Raw genomic sequence first — 22,703 nt, forward strand, 5'->3', positions numbered from 1 at the left:
AGGTGAATGCTTGGAAAAAAGAACTGACATCTTTATGCCCACACAAGTTGTATACATAGCACAGGACCACATCTGCACAGCTTTAGTGAAAAGGGGTTCTGGGACAGGTGCCACCTGTTTTCTACTCTTGGCTGAGCTTAGAACAGCAGTACCTCCTGCCATATAGCTTGGGGCTCCTGCAGCATGGCTTGTAGAATTATGAGTCTGGATCTGTGCCTTAGCAGAAGCAAATCTAGAAGTGGATCTGTGAAGAGTGCAGTCCTGGATTCCAGGCCTGCTCTGGGGCCAGACTTCTAACAGAGCCCATGGTGAGGCCACCACAAACATGCTTATAAGAGACCAGGATGCCCTAGAGGAGATACCCATGAAAAATGACTACACAGGCACTTAACAAAGATGATAAAGGACAAATGACCAACTTGGTAAACAGAAAAGCTGACTAAAGAAAATAAGCAACTAGTACAACTAGAAAGGACTTTGAAAAAGTCATTTTGATCTTATTAGAGAGATAAGGAAGGGATTACAACCATGAGAGAAGAAGGAAAATTTAAAAAGAAGAATAAGATGGTGGCTCAGATGGTAAAGAATCTGCCTGCAATAATAGTAGTAATAGTAGTAGTATGTATAAAGTGAAGAGGAACTCAAAAGGCTCTTGATGAAAGTGAAAGAGGAGAGTGAAAAAGTTGGTTTAAAGCTCAACATTCAGAAAATGAAGATCATGGCATCTGGTCCCATCACTTCAGGGAAAATAGATGGGGAAACAGTGGAAACAGTGTCAGACTATTTTGAGGGGCTCTAAAATCACTGCAGATGGTGATTGCAGCCATGAAATTAAAAGACTCTTGCTCCTTGGAAGAAAAGTTATGACCAACCTAGATAGCATATTCAAAAGCAGAGACATTACTTTTCCAACAAAGGTCCATCTAGTCAAGGCTATGGTTTTTCCAGTGGTCATGTATAGATGTGAGATTTGGACTGTGAAGAAAGCTGAGTGCCGAAGAATTGATGCTTTTGAACTGTGGTGTTGGAGAAGACTCTTGAGAGTCCCTTGGACTGCAAGGAGATCCAACCAGTCCATTCTGAAGGAGATCAGCCTGGAATTTCTTTGGAGGGAATGATGCTGAAGCTGAAACTCCAGTACTTTGGCCACCTCATGAGAAGAGTTGACTCATTGGAAAAGACTGATGCTGGGAGGGATTGGGGGCAAGAAGAGAAGGGGATGACAGAGGATCACATGGCTGGATGGCATCACTGAATCGATGGAGATGAGTCTGAGTGAACTCCGGGAGTTGGTGATGGACAGGGAGGCCTGGCAATTCATGGGGTCGCAAAGAGTCGGTCACGACTGAGCAACTGAACTGAACTGAACTGATCTGATGTATTGTTATTACTGTATTGAAGACCCAGAATGGATGTGGTGACTTCTATTTTGTAATTCTAGACTTTACCAGCATCTCATCTATTATAATGTGACACACTTTTGTGGTGAAAGAGTTATCATTTTAATTAGTGATTAAATTCTGAAGTTGAAAAGTAATATAACAAAATGAAAAAGTTTCTAGAGAGCCTCAATAGTAGATTTGAACTCTTAGAAGAAAGAATCAGTGAGCTTGGAAACAGATCAATAAAGATTGTGCCATCTGAAAAATAGATAGTAAAAAGAATAAAGAAAAGTGCAAAAAACCAGAGAAATGTGGAAAATTCATAAGCACACTAACATATGTGTGATAGAGTTACTAGAATGAAAGGAGACAAGGAATTGATAAGAAACAATGTTTGAAGAAATAATGGCTGAAACTTCCCAAAGTTGATGAAAAGCATTAATGAACAAAGGCAAGGGAAATCACCAACTTCCAACTAGGATAAACTCAAGTAGATACACCTCCAAGATATCATACTTAAAATGTTGAAAAGCAAAGAGAAAATCTCCAAAACAGCGAGCAAAAAATGACTCATTACATTTAAGGGAACCTCAATAAAATTAAGTTAATCATCAGAAACAATGGAGGCCAGATGACAGTGAGACGACATATTTAAAGTGCTGAAAGAGAAACTGTCAAACATGTACCTTACATTTAGTAAAATTCTTTCTCAAAAATGAAGGTAAAAACATTTCTAGATAAATAAAAACTAAGAGAATTCATTTATAACTGACTTTCATTCTAAGAAAAACTCAGTACATTTTAAAGGATTGAGATTACAAAAAGTATGTTCTTCAACAACAATGGAATGAAATGAAAAAGCAATAACAGAAAGGAATTTGCGAAATTTACATATGTGTGGAAATTAACTAGTACCCTCCTAACTGACTAAAGCATCAAAAAAGAAATCACAATCACATTAAACTGAATGAAAATGAAAACCTAACATAGCAAAACTTATGGAATGCAGTTAAGGCAGTGCTTAGAAAGAAATTTATAGCTGCAAATGTCATTATTTTTAAAAAAGGAAATATATTGAATCAGCATCCTACTCTTTCAACTTGGAACACTGGAAACAGAAGTGTTGCTTATACTCAAAGGAAAGAGAAGGAATAAAAGAATAAAGATTATAGCATATATGAAAGTAATAGAGAATACAAAACAATGGAGATTGTAAACAACATTAAAATTTGTTTTTCTGAAAAGATCAACAAAAATTGTCAAAACTTTACCTAGGTTGACCAGGAGGAAAAAAAAAAAGAGAGAAAAGTGTCAAATTGCTAAAATCAAGAATGAAAGAGAAGACATCATTAACAACTTTAGAGAAACAAAAAGAAATTCTAAGGGAATACTATGGAAAACTATAATGGATGAATTCCTAGAAAGACACAGACAACCAGAGCTAACACAAGGAGAAACTGAAAATCTGAGTAGACATTTAACAGGTTAGGAGATTGAATAAGTAGTTTAAAAACTTCCTCCCACAAAGAAAAGCCCAAGTCCGAATGACTTCACTAATGAATTTTACTAAATATTTAGAGGCAAATTAATGTCACTTCCTCTGAAACTTTCAAATATAGACAACATGGGGATATTTCCTATGAATCCAATATTATTCTGATACTGAAATAGAAACATCACAAAAAAGTACAGACTGATATTCCTTATATAGATCCAGTAATCCTCAATGAAATACTAGCAAGCTGAATACAGCTATGAATAAAGAGGGTAACATATCATGACCAAATGGGGTTTGAAGTGAAGTGAAGTCGCTCAGTCGTGTCCGACTCTTTGCAACCCCATGGACTGTAGCCTACCAGGCTCCTCTGTCCATGGGATTTTCCAGGCAATAGTACTGGAGTGGATTGCCATTTCCTTCTCCAGGGGATCTTCCCGACCCAGGGATCGAACCTGGGTCTCCCGCATTGTAGACAGATGCTTTACCATCTGAGCCACCAGGGAAGTCCCTAAATGGGATTTACACTAGCAATATGTTTTACTTTAACATACAAAATCAATTAATGTAATGCACACCATCAACAGAATAAAGGAAAAAAGCTTTGTGATCATCTCATTAGACACAGAAGAAGCATTCAACAAAATGCAACATTCTTTCAAGATAAAGACACCCTTATAGCTCAAATGGTAAAGAATCTACCTGCAATGCCTGAGACCCAGGTTTGATCCCTGGGTCAGGAAGATCCCCTGGAGAAGCAAATAGCACCCCACTCCAGTATTTTTGCCTGGAGAATTCCATGGCCAGAGGGCCTGGTGGGCTATAGTCCATAGGGTCACAAAAAATTTGTCACAACTGAGTGACGAACACCCACAACAAACTAAGAATAGAAGAAAGTTTCTCAATTTGATAATAGGCATTTAAAAAAATTCCATGCTTAAATCATACCTATTGGGGAAAGACTGAATATCTTCTCCCTAAAACCAAGAATAAGACAAAGATGACAATTCTTACCACTTTTATTCTATATTGTACTGGAGGTTCCAGCAAGTTCAAGAGGAAGTAATAAAAAACATTCATGTTGGAAAGGAGGAAGTAAAATTATCTCTTTTTGCAGATGACATGATCTTGCATACATAAAATCCTAAATAATCCACTAAAAATTATTAGAACCAATAAATGAGTTTAATAGAGCTTCAGGATACAAGATCAATATATAAAAATCAATTGTATTTTTATACACCAGTGATGAATAAACTGAAAACAAAACTAAGAAACAATTGCAGAAAGAATAAGCACTCAGGAATAAACAACAAAAAGAATGGAAAATATCCTACCCCGAAAAATAACAAAACATTTTTGAAGAGAATTAAAGATCACATTAAAAAGCAGAGACATTATTTTGCCAACAAAGGTCCATCTAGTCAAGGCTATGGTTTTTCCAGTAGTCATGTATGAATGTGAGAGTTGGGCTATAAAGAAAGCTGAGCGCCAAAGAATTGATGCTTTTAAACTGTGGTGTTGGAGAAGACTCTTGAGAGTCCCTTGGACTGCAAGGAGATCCAACCAGTCCATCCTAAAGGAAATCAGTCCTGAATATTCATTGGAAAGACTGATGTTCAAGCTGAAACTGCAATACTTTGGCCACCTAATGCAAAGACCTGACATTTGAAAAGACCCTGATGCTGGGAAAGATAGAAGGCAAGAGGAGAAGGGGACGTCAGAGGATGAGATGTTTGGATGGCATCACCAACTCAATGGACATGAGTTTGAGTAAATTCCAGGAGTTGGTGATGGACAGGGAGGCCTGGCGTGCTGCAGTCCATGGGGTCACAAAGAGTCGGACACGACTGAGCAAGTGAACTGAACTGAAAGATCACATAAATACAAAGAAAAGGTCCCCTATTCATCTCATGCTTTATAATTTTCCATATGATTTTTAGCATTAAGTTGTCAACTTCTGAAAAAAGTCTGTTGGAATTTTGACAGTTTCTCTGAATCTGTAGAATACGTAAGGGATATTGGCAGTCTCCATGGTTTAAGTCTTTTAAACCAGTAGTTCTAGAACAACTGGATATCCACATAGGCAAAAGAATGGAGTTGGACTGCTTTCTCATACTATACATAAAATTAACTCAAGATGGATCAGAGACCAAACATAAGAGCTAAAGTTATAAAACTCTTTGAAGAAAATATTGCAGTAAATCTTCATAACTTTGGACTAGTTACTAGTTAACTATTACACCAAAAACACAATCAACAAGAAAAAAAAGACAAATTGAATTTCATAAAAAATTTTTAAAAACTTTATTCCTCAAAGGTTATCATCAAGATAATAAAAAGACAACCCAAAGAATGTAAGAAAATATTTGCAAATCAAATATCTGATAATATTTATACCCAAAATAAACAAAGAACTCTTACAGTTCATCAATGAAAAAACAAATAAGCTAATTCAAACATGGACAAATGATTTGAACAGAGACGCTTCCAAGAAGTTAAATAAATAATAAAATCACACGAAAAGATGATTACTATCATTATCATTAGGGAAGTGCTAACCAAAACCAAATGAGATAACACTTCATACCCACCAAGGTCACTATCAAAATTTCAGATAATATCAAGTGTTGAAAAGAAAGTAAAAATTGGAATCTATATACATTTCTTATTTAAGTATAAAATGGTTTAGGAAATTATCTGGCTGTTCACAATGTTAAATATGGAGTTTCCATATGACTCCATAATTCCACTCCTAGATATATACCCAAGAAAATGAATACACAACCCCACACAAAACTAGTACACAAATACAACACCACAGTATGATTCCCTTTATATAAAATAACCTGAATAGACAAATCCATAGAGATAGAAGTAGATTAGTAATTGACTGGGACTGGGGAGGCAGGGAGAATTGGGGAGTGACTGCTAATGGATAAAAGGATGATGAAAATGGTCCAAAATTGATTGTGGTGAGAAACACACAATTTTGTGACTGGTGATGAATACTAAAAACCACTGAATTGTAGAATTTAAATGGGTGAATTGTACATCATTAAAGCATCTAAGAAAAAAATGCTATGCACAGAAATTCCTTGGGGTTAATTGTGGTGCATACATAATTCAGAATTTCTTCCAAATGAGATGAGATGTTCTGCCAATTGAAGCAGAGCAGTGGTTGTCAAAATTTACAAGTTTAAAAAATATGCATATACATATGTACAGCTATCTATGTATTTCTATTTACTCATCATAGATATTATAGAAATTTTGAAATTTTAATTTTTTAGTCAGAAAACTAAGTGTACTAGAGTGGAGTTAAAATTCTGAAGATGAATCATCTAAATTTTGTTTGCATTTTATTCATAAGCAATTGGAAATTTCAAATATAAGTATTCAATGAGTGGAATAACAAAACTCTGCAGGTTTTATTGCACTTACATGCATTTATTATAAACCATATTTTATTGAAATATAGCTTTATGTAAGAAAAATTAAATATGAAATATCACAAGCTGTATGCACACCTAATCTTTAAATTCTATAATTAAAATTTGGAATATCTCAATTAATGGTATGAATCATTTGATAGAGCTCATATTTTCAATAGGATAAATTTATAATCTGTATTAGAATACACAAAAATTTTCATAGATGTATGTAAAGTAGCTATTAGGATCAAAATTAGGGAAAGGAAAAAGAGAGATGGCACAAAAAGTAAAATCAGGAAATATAACTGAGACAGTGGGACATTTTAAAATTATATAGTCTTATGCCATTACATTTTAAAACCAAGATTGATACTTAAAACCTGGATAACATGTTAAAACCAGAGAATGGAATCCCTGGTGATTCAGTGGTTAAGATTCAGTGCTTTCACTACTGTGGGCACAGGTTTGATCCCTGGTTGGGGAACTAAGATCCTCCTAGCTGTGTGGCATTACCAGAAATAAATAAATAAGTAAAATAAAATAAAATTTTAAAAACTGGGGAGGAGAGATGAGGAATGACCAAAATTGTCCCAGGACAGAGAAAATCTGATTAAGCTGCTGCTGCTGCTAAGTCACTTCAGTTGTGTCCAACTCTGTGCCCCATAGACAGCAGCCCACCAGGCTCCACCATCCCTGAGATTATCCAGGCAAGAACACTGGAGTGGGTTGTCATTTCCTTCTCCAATGCATGAAAGTGAAAAGTGAAAGTGAAGTCGTTCAGTCGTGTCCGACTCTTCGTGACCCCATGGAGTGCAGCCTACCAGGCTCCTCCATCCATGGGATTTTCCAGGCAAGAGTACTGATTAAGCTACTAAGTATAAAATAAATTGAGTTGGTAAACAGTTCTTCATATTAAAATAATAAGTACTAGATGGTCTGGGGATAACTTCAGAAAGAACTTCTAATTCTTTAAAGAATAAATAATTATGTCTTATATAAACTTAGTATGGAAAAAGAAGAGAGGAAGAGGAGGTGGAGAAGGTGGGGGAAGGGGACAAAGAGAGAGAAGAAACATTACCCATTTTAATTTATAAGATAACTGATGGGGCTTCCCTGGTAGCTCAGTTGGTAAAGAATCCACCTGCAATGCAGGAGACCCTGGTTCAATCCCTGGGTTGGGACGATCCCTGGGTTGGGAAGATCCCTGGAGGAGGGCATGGCAACCCTCGCCAGTATTCTTGCCTGGAGAATCCCCATGGACAGAGAAACCTGGTGGGCTGCAGTCCCTGTGGTCACAAAGAGTCGGACGCAACTGAGAGATTAAGCATGCATGCATAATACTGATATCAAAACAGGATAAAGGTGACAGGGGAATTAAAAAAAAAACTTTGTCTAGTTTTACTTATGAATATTAGTAAGTTTACAACAGTATTAAAAGAATATGACAAGAATTCAGATTCTTTAAAACTATATTCCCATTAAAAAAATTGAATTCTTTAAACTATATTACTACCCAGCTTTCCAGGTGCCACTAGTGGTAAAGAATGCCTGCCAATGCAGGAGGCATAAGCAACACAGGTTCAATTCCTGAGTCAGGAAGATCCCTGGAGGAGGGCATGGCAACCCACTCCAGTATTCTTGCTTGGAGAATACTATGAACAGAGGAGCCTGGTGAGCTACAGTCCATAGAGTTGCAAAAAGTCAGACAGGACTGAAGCAACTTAGCACATATGCACCATTACTCTTATAACCTCAAAAAATGTAGAAAAAGTATTTATAATAGTAAACACTTATTTGTGATTTAATAAAACAGCAGCAAAGAAACAAGTTTTTAAAACAATCATTCCGAGCTAGGAATGGAGAAAATTTTCTTAATCTAATGAATGTTATCAGTCGAAAATAAATAGAGAAAAAAATCCTCAGTTTTGAAATACTAGAATTATCCCCATTCATTTAAGGATAAAATACAGAAAACAACTATTTATTTGATTTTTTCCTGGTGCTCTGTCATTTTCCCTTTATTCTATTGATCAGATTTCTATGGCCAGGCTCAGATTCAAAGCATGGAAAAAAGACTCCACTTCTTAAATAAAGGAACCAGAAAGTCATGTTGACCTAAAACAAAGAGACTGACAGTTATTTCTCCAGCAAAAATGGATTTATTCAGGATCAAGGAATTGCAATTTGTGGTCTGCAATGACTCAGTGACTAAACAACAACAACACATGATTTTGTACTATTCCTATGAAACTATTCCAAATTGCCACTGGATAAACACATTGCCAGCCAGTAGATAATGACCTAGGCTACCCATCTCCTCCAGACTACTCTGTTTTGATTTTGCTAACTGATGATTTGAGCTGCATGTGTTCTCTCTTCCTGTGCTGTTAACTCTCATTTTTGTTTTAAATTCACAAACAAGAGCTAGCCTTTGAAATCCTATCCCCCCCTACCCTGAGCCCCAATAAAAAGCCGAGCCCCAGTTACATGTTCTCTCACTCTCTTTCGCTTTACCTGTGACCTCACTGACTATGTGCCCCAAGTGTGTCATGTAATTTCCAGCTCCTGTGTCAATAAGCCTTTTTTTAAATTTCTTAATTTAAAAGTTATTGCTGATGGCATCTTACAATCCTAAGAACCAAAAGAGCAGGTTCAGCCACAGCATTGTTATCAATAGGCCAAGACCAACAAGCAACAAGATGGAAGAAGGGAAGGTCTAAGACTATGTACAAACGAAATAACAGAATTATGAAAAAAATAATTTGTGTTTCCAAAATATCAGCCTCATTTATATACATTATTTAGACTATCTGGCTTTGGGGAGCTATGTTTTTAAGCAAAAGGAACTAAACTCACTGGCTTTCAAAGTGAACTCTTGGGAACCTAAGGAGCTGGTGCTCCCCCAATCCTACCTTTTTTTTTTCAGTGAGTACATCTGTCCTTGCTTTGATCATTTTACATGTGAGCTCGGTAAACATTTTTCCTGTAAAGAAAGGACGAAAAAGTGTTTGAATCTTATTCCATTTGTGTGCTCTGTAGACCCCATGGAGATTGGCAGTGTAGACCCTTTGAATTGATGCTTTCACACTGTGGTGGTGGAGAAGACTCTTGAGAGTTCCTTGGACTGCAAGGGGATCAAACCAGTCAATCCTCAAGAAAATCAACCCTGAATATTCATTGGAAGGATTGATGCTGAAGTTGAAGCTCCAGTACTTTGGCCACCTAATGTGATAAGCTAACTCATTGGTAAAGACTGATGCTGGGAGAGATTAAGGGCAGGAGGAGAAGGGAACAACAGAGGATAAGATGGTGGGATGGCATCACTGACTTAAAGGACATGAGTTTGAGTAAATTCCAGGAGATGATGATGGACAGGGAAACCTGGTGTGCTGCAGTTCATGGAGTCACAAACAGACACGACTGAGTGAACAACCTATTGTCCCAATTGTCCTCCAACCTCCACCATGCCTCCAATGCACCAGTGTCTATTTGAAAGGAACATGGTTTTGTTAATGCGAGGAAGAAAAGAGAAACATGCATCTCACCCCCCAAGAGGTCCACTGGACTTTGCAGCAAAAAGGTTCAAGGTAAAAGCTGATATCAGTGATCAGGTCTTAGAAAAGACCATCATTCTGGGAAAGACTGAAGGTAGGAGGGAAGGGGATGACAGAGGACCAGATAGTTGGATATCATCACCAACTCGACATGAGTTTGAGCAAGCTCCAGAAGACTGTGAAGGACAGGGAAGCCTGGCATGCTATAGTCCATATGGTCGCAGAGTCAGACATGACTGAGCAACTGAACAACAAGAACAAAAGCTGATGTGACTACTCATGAGCAATTCTATGAGTTTCTGAAAACAAAGGGATTCCATATCCCTAGAGAATCAAGTATGGCACAGAGCAGAATCCTACTGGTCCTCAGCTCTGTAAGGAATTCAAGGCTGGTCTAGCACCCCAAGGATTAGAAGCTTTAGAAGTATCCAGAGATTGCCCTAGGTACAAACATTACTCTCCTGACAGGCATCATAGTCAAACAGGTATCAAATAGCCAGATAGGAAGCCAGGGGAAAAGAGAAAAAAGAGGACATGTTCTGTGGTCATTGTCACTGATTCACTGGCTTATAACCCACTTCTTGGGGATTCCTAGAAGTAACAGGAGGACTCTTTGGGGAAGACACTGAAGTACTCTCACTACTAATATAGTCTATATTTAGCTAGGATGCATTTAGCCATCATACTACTGTCTCCAAAACAAATACTGTTGAACATGGTTTTTTCTCATCTAGACAGAAACATACACATTCACACAAATTCCATTGTAATTGCTCTTGTTATTTATGTAGTAGGACAACTTCCAGCTGAAGGAGTGATGCATCTGAATAAGCATTTCCACGGTGTTACTTTTATATTTGAATAAGAATTCTGGTTTTGTTCCCAGTCTCACCTCTGACTCATCATTGTGAAACCAAGAAATCAATTAGCCTCTCAGCACCTCAAAATCTCTCTTCTGTGAATGAGGATAATGGGTAACCTTCTCTTGCTTCACTGAATTGTTGTGTTCGCACAGCCCTTTGAACTCTACTAATTAAATTGATGTGTAAATATGGTGCTTCTTTTTATCAGGATGCCTTGACTGAGCCATTTCATAAAGAAAGATGACTGTGATAGGAGGATTCATAGGGAAAAAATTACTTAAAAAAAAATTCTTGTGAACTAAATTCTGAGATTGTCAAATAACCATGTGAAATCATGTGAAAATACCTAGTTGGGGTTCTAAGGATATGGCCTCTACTTACTCAAGGAGTGTTGGTTTTACCTTCATATAAAAGTAAACAGTTCCTAGGGTGTAGAATTATGTCCTGTTTATACTTTAAATAATGCTGTTGTTTTTCTAAATGCTAAATTTATCCAAAATGTATGCTAAAACAGCATTGGTTGTTTATTTCATATTTGTCATATAAGGGACCAAAAAATAACAGATTTGAAATAGCCTAATAAACGTATAACCTTTGAAATAGTGTGATTCTGTGTAAACCATCCATTGGTTAGTCTGCTTATCAATAAAAGAGATTTCACCCACAACAACAGAGAAATCTTAGATGAATCAAAATCATACTAAATTTTCTGATGAGGATGCTGTTGCTGCTGCTGCCAAGTCGCTTCAGTCGTGTTCGACTCAGTGCAACCCCATAGATGGCAGCCCACCAGGCTCCCCAATCCCTGGGATTCTCCAGGCAAGAACACTGGAGTGGGTTGCCATTTCCTTCTCCAATGCATGAAAGTGAAAAGTGAAAGTGAAGTTGCTCAGTCGTGTCCGACTCCTAGCAACCCTATGGACTGCAGCCCACCAGGCTCCTCTGTCCATGGGATTTTCCAGGCAAGAGTACTGGAGTGGGTTGCCATTGCCTTCTCCACTGATGAGAATAGTTCACTCTAAAATAATTACCCCAATTATTTTTGAAATTTGCATTCATAAAGACCTTTTGTTTCTGTCAGAAAAACTTCATAGATGGATTAATTCGCTTGTGGTAAAAAAAAATCATAAGCCTACCTCCATAAACCTATCTCAGGCTTTAGTATATAATTTTATTTATAAGTTAGAATTTTAAAAAACTTAATTTATTTTTAAAGGTTACACCCCATTTATTGTTATTATAAAATATTGGTTATTTTCTTTGTGCTGTACAATATATCCCTGTAGCTTATTTTCTACATCACAGTGTGTATCTCTTACTCTCCTACCCCTATCTTGTCCCTCCCTCTTCCTTCTCCTCACTGGTAACCACTAGTTTGTTCTCTATATTGATTTCTGCTTTCTTTTTGCTGTATTCACAAGTTTGTTGTATTTTTTAAATTTCACACATAAATGCAGTATCATACAGTATTTGTCTTACCCTTTTGAAGTATCTCACTTAGCATAATACCCTCCAAATCCATCCATATTACTACAAATGACAAAATTTCATTCTTTTTTTATGGCTGAGTATTATTCCAGTGTGTGTGTGTGTGTGTGTGTGTGTGTGTGTGTGTATGTGTGTATATCACATCTTCTTTATCCATTCACCTGTTGATAGACACTTATGTTGCATCTGTATCTGGCCAATTGTAAATAATTTTGGTATAAACATTGGAGTGTGTTATCCTTTCAAATTACTGTTTTTTTCAGACATATACCTAGGAGTGTAATTGCTGGTTATATTTTTAATTTTTTGAAAAACTTCCATTCTGTTTCCCCAGTGGCTACATCAGTTACATTCCCACAAACAATGTACAAAATTCCCTTTTCTACACATCCTGGCCAACAATTTGTTATCTGTGTTCATTTTATGATAGCCATTCTGACAGGTGTGAAGTGATATCTCACTGTAGTTTCGATTTGCATTCCCTTAATGTTTACTGATGTTGAGCATCTTTTCATGTGCCTATTGGCTACTATCTTCATGTCCCTTTGGAAAAATGTATATTCAGGTTTTCTGCCCACCTTTTAATTGTTTTTTTTTTTATGTTAAGCTGTATTGATACGTATTATATGAGCTCTTTAATGTATGTTCAATATTAACTAACTCCTTATCAGTCATATCATTTGCAAATATTTCCTTCCATTGAGTAGGCTGGTGTTTTTTTGTCAATGATTTCCTTTACTGTGCAAAATATTTTGGGTTTAATTAGGCCCCTTTTGTTTATTTTTGCTTTTATTTGCTTTGCTTTAGAAGACAGATCCAAAAAATATTACTACAATTTATGTCAGAGTGTTCTGCCTACATTTTCCTCTAGGAGTTTTATGGGTTTTGGTCTTAAATTTAGGTCTTTAATAAGTTGTTGTTGTTGTTGTTACTGAAGTCTTTCATTCATTTTGAGTTTATTGTTATACATGGTGTTAGGGAATGTTCTGACTTCATTCTCTTATGTGTTCAGTTCAGTTCAGTTCAGTCACTCAGTCGTGTCTGACTCTTTGCGACCCCATGAATCGCAGCACACCAGGCCTCCCTGTCCATCACCATCTCCCGGAGTTCACTCAAACTCACGTCCATTGAGTCGGTGATGCCATCCAGCCATCTCATCCTCTGTCGTCCCTTTCTCCTCCTGCCTCCAATCCCTCCCAGCATCAGAGTCTTTTCCAATGAGTCAGCTCTTCGCATGAGGTGGCCAAAGTACTGGAGTTTCAGCTTTAGCATCATTCTTTCCAAAGAACACCTGGGGCTGACCTCCTTTAGAATGGACTGGTTGGATCTCCTTGCAGTCCAAGGGACTCTCAAGAGTCTTCTCCAACACCACAGTTCAAAAGCATCAATTCTTCAGTTCTCAGCTTTCTTCACATTCCAACTCTCACATCCATACATGACTACTGGAAAAACCATAGCCTTGAATAGACGGACCTTTGTCGGCAAAAAATGTCTCTGCTTTTGAATATGCTATCTAGGTTGGTCATAACTTTTCTTCCAAGGAGTAAGTGTCTTTTAATTTCATGGCTGCAGTCACCATCTGCAGTGATTTTGGAGCCCAGAAAAATAAATTCAGCCACTGATTCCACTGTTTCCACATCTATTTCCCATGAAGTGATGGGACCAGATGCCATGATCTTTGTTTTCTGAATGTTGAGCTTTAAGCCAACTTTTTCACTCTCCACTTTCACTTTCATCAAGAGGCTTTTGAGTTCCTCTTCACTTTCTGCCATAAGGGTGGTGTCTTCTGCATATCTGAGATTATTGATATTTCTCCCGGCAATCTTGATTCCAGCTTGTGCTTCTTCCAGTCCAGCATTTCTCATGATGTACTCTGCATAGAAGTTAAATAAGCAGGGGGACAATATACAGCCTTGACATACTCCTTTTCCTATTTGGAACCAGTCTGTTGTTCCATGTCCAGTTCTAACTGTTGCTTCCTGACCTACATATAGGTTTCTCAAGAGGCAGGTCAGGTGGTCTGGTATTCCCATCTCTTTCAGAATTTTCCACAGTTTATTGTGATCCACACAGTCAAAGGCTTTAGCATAGTCTATAAAGCAGAAATAGATGTTTTTCTGGAACTCTCTTGCTTTTTCGATGATCCAGCGGATGTTGGCAATTTGATCTCTGGTTCCTCTGCCTTTTCTAAAACCAGCTTGAACATCAGGAAGTTCACGGTTCACATATGCTGAAGCCTGACTTGGAGAATTTTGAGCATGAGTGCAATTGTGTGGTAGTTTGAGCATTCTTTGTCATTGCCTTTCTTTGGGATTGGAATGAAAACTGACCTTTTCCAAGCTGTCCAGTTTTACCAGCACCATTTATTGAAGAGACTGTCTTTTCTCCATTATATATTCTTGCTTCCTTTGCCATAGATTAATAGACCATAAGTGCATGGGTTTATTTCTTGGCTCTCTAATCTGTTCGTTGATCTACATGTCTGTTTTTGTGTCAATACCAGGCTGTTTTGACTACTGTAACTTTCTAGTATAGCCTGAAATTAGGTAGGGTGATTCTTCCAGCCCTGTTCTTTCTCAAGATTGTTTTTGTATGCTAGAAATTTTTACTGATGATATTTTTAGTGTGCAACAATGAAATTTCATGTTACTGAATATCCTAGAATATAGAGTTTATATGGTTTATTAGGAATTTAAAGAACTGATATAAGAGTTTTGAAAATTGCTAAATATAAAGGAGGGAGTTTGCAATAACATATTTATATAAAATCTAACAGCTATTTTATTGTATTTATAATGTTTCTTATTACCTATTTACTTGAGGAATACATCTGCTGATAGACCAACATAGCCTAAAAGTATTTTGAATTTTTAGAAACTTAAAATTCAGTTTCTGATTCACATCTTCTAAAATATATGTTCTTCTGCAAATCTTCCTTTGAATGATAAGAATATAATTACAGGAAAATTTCAGATTGTTTAGGTCCCGATAGAGGATTTTGTAAAAGTATTAGGATGACTTAGTAAACTCCTGGGTATAACAGTAGCCCAGATATGTATATTTTTGATATTTCCAGAAGAAGGCCAATAACTATTGATTATTATGATCTAAAAGAAATCATAATAGTCAATTATGATTAACACTACAGAAAGGACACTAAAGGAAACAAAATACAGATCTAAACTAGAACATATTGTCTCAGGAGACACAAGGATAAAACAGAATTTGAGGTTGCTACTACAGGGAACTGGGGAATGAATATTCTATTTATGGATCTAAGACTCTGATTCTATATCCTCAACCCATTGGTGTTTTTACCTAGAAGGACAGGAGTTTTAAGAACCAGTCCATTTTCTATTAGTTTTGGTCTGTCTTTAGCTTGTGCTTAAAGAGAATATTATGTATCAGAGTCACCTGAAGAAGTGTTAAAATGCAGAGTCCTGGGCCATATCTGGCCTGCTGACTCAGGACACAGGCAGTCTAACAAGCTCCCCAGGTGAAACTCACTAAAACTTAAGAACATCTCAACAAAAGTGCTTTTCTCACTAGATAGAGGTTTAGATAGAAGTTGAGTCTTATTAAAGCCGCCAATATTATAGAAGTGTTACCCACAAAAACTCTAGCATTTCTTTGAGACCTTCAATTTGAACTTGATTTAGACACGGTAAGTCTAAGTTAATATGCCAATTAGTTGAGACCTCATTATGAATAGGAAGTCCTCAGAGTTTCCAGGAAAGAGACTATCAAGAAATCACTTAATTTGTTGATGATTCCACATTCAGCATACATCTGTCCCTATCAAATTAGCAAGTGTGGGGTCACTGAGGAGCCAAGTCTGCACTTCTGCTCTCAGCCAGGACATGTGGAATGTCTGAGTATTCTTAAACACCCACCACCTGAGTGGTCTGTTTACTCCAAGGGAGATGTTGAATTAAATAACAAAGTTTAAGACTAATAAAGTAGTGCCCAGATCAAGCAAAAGGTTGCCTTCTAACATTATGAGAATATTCTCCTTGTAAATATTCAAGGATAAAATGAGAGATTGGGCATTTGATTCCTTTTCCTCCTCCTCTTCTTCCTCATAGGGAGTGTCTAATTGTTTTATCTGAGTCTTTTTCTTTGTTCTCATGTTCTTTTAAAAACGCTCAGTAAAGTTCTGGATGTCTGTCAATGGGTCTATTATTCCATTCTAGTTTTTCTAGGATGTTTTAAATTATAGATTTTAAATTCTAAATGTTTCTAGTGTATTAAACTTTCTATTTCAGGCCTAAAGGTATTGGCAGAAAGTTAGCAGAGAGCTCATTACATCTGCAGCAGGAGTTACTTATGAGAACTGTCTAAAGGTATTAAAGAACTTGTCTCTGAATTCTCCAGTGGATGGTTCCTTTCTTTGTTTGTAAGACAGAATCAGCATTCAATCTAAGCTCATAGGAGGGGATAGTTTCCAAAAGACCTTGTCTAATATACACAACTTTTCTAAATTCTTCTGATTTCTTATGCAAATTGGGTTCTTTGAATCCTATCTTTCCATCCAACTCTTCAATAACAGAACACATATGTACTATTTGATATACACTTGAGGGTACTGAATTATTGACTCCTAAAACTATTTCTAGTTCCTCTGCAAATTTTATCACTTGGCTTGTTGGCTCAGTATGAGACTAGGCCTTAAAACAATGCAATTTTCCCTGTTTCTGAAGGTGAGGGGAGGGGTGGTTAATTGTATGAAGTAATTGCACTTTGGAGATTTTTCTAGCCAGTTAGGAGGTAAAAGGAACAAGTCAGAGGAAGTGGATGAAGATAAGTTGGGGGAAGATAAGAGCTATTTGATTTGTACTAAGACTTGGAAGACTCTAAAAGAGATCATTTTTAGTTTTTCACTTTTTGTTTGCTTCGGTGAAGACATATTTTAAGGGGACAATTTTAGAATCTAAATGCCTCAGATACTCCCTCTGAAACATAAAAAAAAAAAAAGAAAGCAGAACATTGGATATTTGGGATGCCATGCTAATGCTAAATCACTTCAGTCGTATCCAACCCTTTGTGGTCCAATGGGCTGTAAGCCTGCCAGGCTCCTCTGTCTGTGGAATTCTCCAGACAAGAACACTGGAGTGGGTAGCCATTCCCTTCTTGAGAGGATATTCCTGACCTAGGGATCGAACCCAGGTCTCCTGCACTGCAGGCAGATTTTTTTATCATCTTAGCCAAGGGAACAAGTGAGCTGAGGCAAAACTTATCCATAGGATTTTCCAAAATTCAAAAGACACTTTCCAAATTTTTCAGTCTTCAGGGTCAGTTTGAATAATGGATTTTTTTTTTTGAATAATGGATTTATCTACCTTACCCACATCGCCTCCCTGTGAACTCTTCCTTTATAGATATACAACAAAAGATGACAGCGATAGAGACAAATTGTGTTGTAAGTAATAGCACTGACTTCCACCAAAGATAAAAGTTATTTAACTGAACATATAATCAAAGGACGGAGAAGGCAATGGCACCCCACTCCAGTACTCTTGCCTGGAAAATCCCATGGACAGAGGAGCCTGGTAGGCTGCAGTCCATGGGGTCGCTACTAGTCGGACACGACTGAGTGACTTCACTTTCACTTTTCACTTTCATGCATTGGAGAAGGAAATGGCAACCCACTCCAGTGTTCTTGCCTGGAGAATCCCAAGGACGGGGGAGCCTGGTGGGTTGCCATCTATGGGGTCGCACAGAGTCGGACACGAAGTGACTTAGCAGCAGCATAATCAAAGGATTCCTAAAATGAGTTTCTTATTTAAAGAAGACAAAATAAACTCAGCATTTGGGGACTTTTAAAGAAAAGAAATCAGAGTTGGGACTCAATGCAAGACTTACCTCATCATCCCAGTCACAGAGGCCGACAGCTCCCTGTACCAGGAAGAGGCTCAAAGGGCCAAAGAGGCAACCATGGTTCCAACTTGAGTTCCTGGACCATGGCCAAGAGAAGTTATTGATTAGATTTTCACAGATCCCCAGTACTGTTGAACACTGGTTTCCCCCAGATGTCATCCAAACAATCTATCAATAAGACAAATTTGAGTTAGGTTAGAGAAACATGGGAGAACACAACTTGACAGTCCCTTAGAGGCAGTGGTGTGCTGGAGCTAACTCTTATTAGCCTGAGAAGGATTCTGAACATCTCTTCCCAATTCCATGTTCAGTCATGTCACCTTGGTAACTTGAAGTCAGCCATGATAGGAATACTTATACCACAGAAATCACCAAATTCTACAAATCAGAAATCGCCGCCCCCCAACCCCCACCCCACACCAGCCCCAGTGAGCTACTTTACCTTAGTAACATCTTAGGGTGTAGAAGCAAAGTTGGAATATTTAGGATATGTTGAAGTTTGTTTTGGGGGTTTCCCTGGTGGCTCAGATAGTAAAGAATCTGCCTGCAATGCAGGAGATGTGGGTTTGATCCTTGGGTGGGGAAGATCCCCTGGAGATGGAAATGGCAACCCATTCCAGAATGCTTGCCTCAGGAATCCCATGGATAGAGGAGCCTGGTGGGCTACAGTCCATGGGGTTGCAAGAGATAAAGCTTGAAGTTTGTTTTAAGGCAAGTCTCTTAATAAGAGATTTTCAGTAGGATTAGGTAAAGATCATAATATAAAAGTTTAGGGTTGAAGACACAACAAGGAGAGGATTTAAAGCAAGGATTTCCGAGTCTCAAAAATTTTGATACTATCTGTTGAGATGTCAAACAGTTTGATGTTAATTAAAATAAGTCTTTTGATGTGTTCCTGAGACAATAAAATTGCTTAAAATTTTTATCTTTCTGAGCAAGAGTTTCCTAGAGTAATAAAGTTGCATTGATAAAGATAATGAAATAATAAAGTTATGTCAATATATAGAGTAAGTTATGTGGATGTGGATGGTTTTGGTTCTCACATATAATACTTGAGTCTTCAAATTAAGGATAAGTTTCTATGGAACTATCACATCAAAAAGAAAAAGCTCATAGGAAATATTCACTTGAAACTACTGTTCATTTTCAACTTTAACAAAAAAGCAAATAAAAATTTTTCTGACTTCACATTCTACTAGTATCTAAAGTCTTTTTTGGACTACTATCTAAAATCAGTCCATGGGGTTGCAAAGAGTCAGACACAACTGAGTGACTGAACTGAACTAGACTGAAAGTCTTCTCCAAATGTTTAAATAGTTTTTAATATGCCACTTTATCAAATGATAATAATTTAATTTAAATATATTGCATTTCTTTATTTGGAGAACCAAACACCTCATGTCTAAGAAATTTCTTTTCAGTGTCTTTTAAGGTAAAATTAATGAACAACTTTACTTCCAGTCATTTGTCTCTACAAGACAACAATGTCAGTGGACAACTTATTTAACATATCTGAAGTAGGTATCCTATATGCCTATTTGTTATCATTCAACTGTTAAATACAATTGAAGTTTGTTCAATTATTTCTTCCTTTTGTTTAGCAGAATGACAGGGTCAGAGGTCTGCAAGGATTCAGAAATGAATTACTTGAGAGAAGAAAGAAAACAGAATTATTTTAATTAGAGAAAAGAGAATCTTTAAATCATAAAATTTGAAAGCATCATTAACTTTCCCAATTCAATCTCATCTTTACCCTATTGTGAACATTTCTAATAGGGAATAAGGACAGTATTTCTCTTTGTGGCTTATTATTCTTAAAATATTCTCTGTATTGAGCTAAAATCTATTCCCTTCCTTGTCCCTTCATTCTTCCTTCTGAAAATATATAAAGTAAATCAAGTTTAACACACTGAAGACACAATTATTGGGTTTTGATTATTTTTAGTTTTTAGGGTTTTTTTTTCCCCCCTGAGAAAGGCAACTTGAGTTTATTCAACCATTCCTCTGTTTCAGAGATATTCAGTGTGTGGACCAATACTGACCCATGGCTGTTCCTCACCCTTTGGGAACTATAAGTTATAAATCCAAATCAACATAAAGAGCTGCAGCAGAATATAAATCAGCATACTGGGACTTCCCTTGTGGTCCAGTGGTTAAGAATCTGCCTGCCAATACAGAGGACAAGAGTTCAATCCCTGGTCAGGGAACTAAGATCCTACATGTCACGGGACAACGAGTTGCAGCATATGCTGCAACTAGAGAGGCCCACGTGCTGCAACAGAGTGCCTGCAAACTGCAAGAAGACCCAGCTCTGCCGAAGTAAAAAACGAAATCAGCATATTGCTATTTTCATTGAAAAATTCTTTCTATGAAAAAATAAAGCTGCTGCTGCTGCTAAGTTGCTTCAGTTGTGTCCAACTCTGTGCGACCCCATAGACGGCAGCCCACCAGGCTCCCCCGTCCCTGGGATTCTCCAGGCAAGAACACTGGACTGGGTTGCCGTTCCCTTCTCCAATGCATGAAAGTGAAAAGTGAAAGTGAAGTCACTGAGTTGTGTCCAACTCTCAGCGACCCCATGGACTGCAGCCTACCAGGCTCCTCCATCCACGGGATTTTCCAGGCAAGAGTACTGGAGTGGGGTGCCATTAAAAAATAAAGCTCGGTGAATTTAAAAGCATGTTTACTGATATAGTTGTTTTACATTGTGGCATAAACTTTTTCTTCTTGTCACAACCTGATGGGTAAAGAGTTGAACCAACTAGTTTGATAGCACTTGTTCCATATGACATGATTTCCAGATCCATTTTCATCATTCTTCTCGAGATCACCCTCTAGAATACAACCAACATTTTCAGAGAGAGTCTGCTGAAAATATAGTGGAAAACATTACATCCCTGTATCTGGACATTATTTGTCTTGGAGCAACCTAATAGTTTTTAGTGAGAGTGAGTTTTTAATCAAGTACAGCCAGCTGGTCAGAATTATATACAGAACCTCTTTCAAATTCTTATTACTATTGATAGTCCACTATTCCAAAGTAGCTACGTACTAGCTGTCCTGTCCAATTTTGTGTCATTTGCTAATATGGATTATGCAGCTTTTGCTGTATTAAAATACAACCAAACACCCCCAAACTCAGTCAATATAAACAACACCCTTTAAAATAAATTTCTCATGAGTCTGGTTCAGCTGGTCAATTATGGTGATCTTAGCTCAAATATTCTGACCATGACTTGGCTTGTTCAAACATCGGCCTTCAGCTGATGGTTGGCTAGATGACTGGTCTAGGATGGCTTCCCTGAAACGACTCAGCTCTCTTCCACGGGATTTGGATCTGCCAGCAGGGAGGCTTGTATTTGTTCTCATGGCTGTGACAGGGTTCCAAGAGAGAGAGGAAACACACAAGACCTCTATAAGAATTAGTCCCATCCCTGCCGTAAAGTAGAGCAGAGAAGGGTGGAAAATGGACCTGGAGGAGGACAAGGATAAAATAACTAACTATTGTGATGCCAATGCATTCTTCCAAGTTCTCACAAAATTTGAAAGTGGCACTGAAAGATACTTTTCATGGAAGACCTCAAGAGACCTTCTTATAGATGCATTGATAAGCTGTTTCAGAATGTATTATTTAACCAGTCATGACTCTACCATTAAGAGCTTTTATTCAACCCATGTTTTTCCATCATGTTTCACTGAGTCCCATCATAAGGCTTCAGTAAAAAACTGTCAAACTTGCTGCTGCAGGTAAGAAATCATCATAGTTTCCTGAACACAAATGATCATCACTGCATTATTTATGATACCAAAGTATTGAAAAGACTGCAGGAATGAATAACGTACTATGGTAATGTATATAATAAATTATTTCTTGCGGTTTTAAAATTTTAAATAATTGATGAAAAAGGAAAATGCTTACAATTTAATTTTAATTCAAAGATAAACAATAAGGCACAATACAAACAAAACTATATATCTTTTTATAGGCTTTTATATCTAATGAAGAAACATTTTGAAATCCTAGAAACAAATACAATAAAATACATTTATTATCTTTGGATGGCAAGATTATAGTGATTTTTGTTTTCAGCGTAACCTTTTAGATATTTTTGACACTTTCTGCAATGGACATATGTAACATCATCATCAGAAAAAAAAAAAAGAATGCATTCAGTTGTTTTCCATTTTGTAATTTTCCTGAGAATTAGAATCAAGCTCACATTTCCCTCACTTTGGAAAACTGTGTATTTGACTACTGCCAATTGATATTCATTAAGATACTGTATTGAATGGTCCTAATTGAAAGGGAAATATGGATCTTTCCCCAAATCATAGTAGCTGGATTTTAATAACTACTTCATTGTCATTTTAATTTTAAAACTATTTCCTGCTGCCATAATCACTTATGGTTTCTTTTTTCTATTGGATGCTAAGAATATACAAGATTTTATTACTTTATTTGGAGCATTACTCACTATCTATGCTAGAACTGATAAAAAAGGAGAACTTCTCTGGGGCAGGATAGGAAAACAAGAGAAAAATCTCTCTCAAGCATTGATAACCATCTTGGTTGTATCATTGGTGTGGCTGAGGAACCTTGTCAGCTACCTGCA

At 37.2% G+C, this 22,703-nt stretch overlaps 1 protein-coding gene across 2 annotated transcripts in view; it reads left to right on the forward strand.

Annotated features, from left to right (window-relative positions):
- The window catches only part of MTHFD2L (methylenetetrahydrofolate dehydrogenase (NADP+ dependent) 2 like), a 145,345-nt gene that overhangs the window by 93,724 nt on the left and 28,918 nt on the right, over positions 1-22,703 (forward strand). Inside the window, exon 7 of one of the 2 annotated variants that reach the window (XM_052642090.1) lies at positions 20,107-20,335. The exons of the other annotated variant lie outside the window; for it this stretch is intronic. Coding sequence (XP_052498050.1) covers positions 20,107-20,168 — 62 coding nt within the window. The 3' untranslated portion in view covers positions 20,169-20,335. Of the gene's footprint in view, positions 1-20,106; positions 20,336-22,703 lie in introns of those variants that run through there. 2 annotated transcript variants of the gene reach the window in all.

This window comes from Budorcas taxicolor, chromosome 6, assembly GCF_023091745.1.
Source record: "Budorcas taxicolor isolate Tak-1 chromosome 6, Takin1.1, whole genome shotgun sequence".
Classification (NCBI taxonomy): Eukaryota; Metazoa; Chordata; class Mammalia; order Artiodactyla; family Bovidae; genus Budorcas; species Budorcas taxicolor.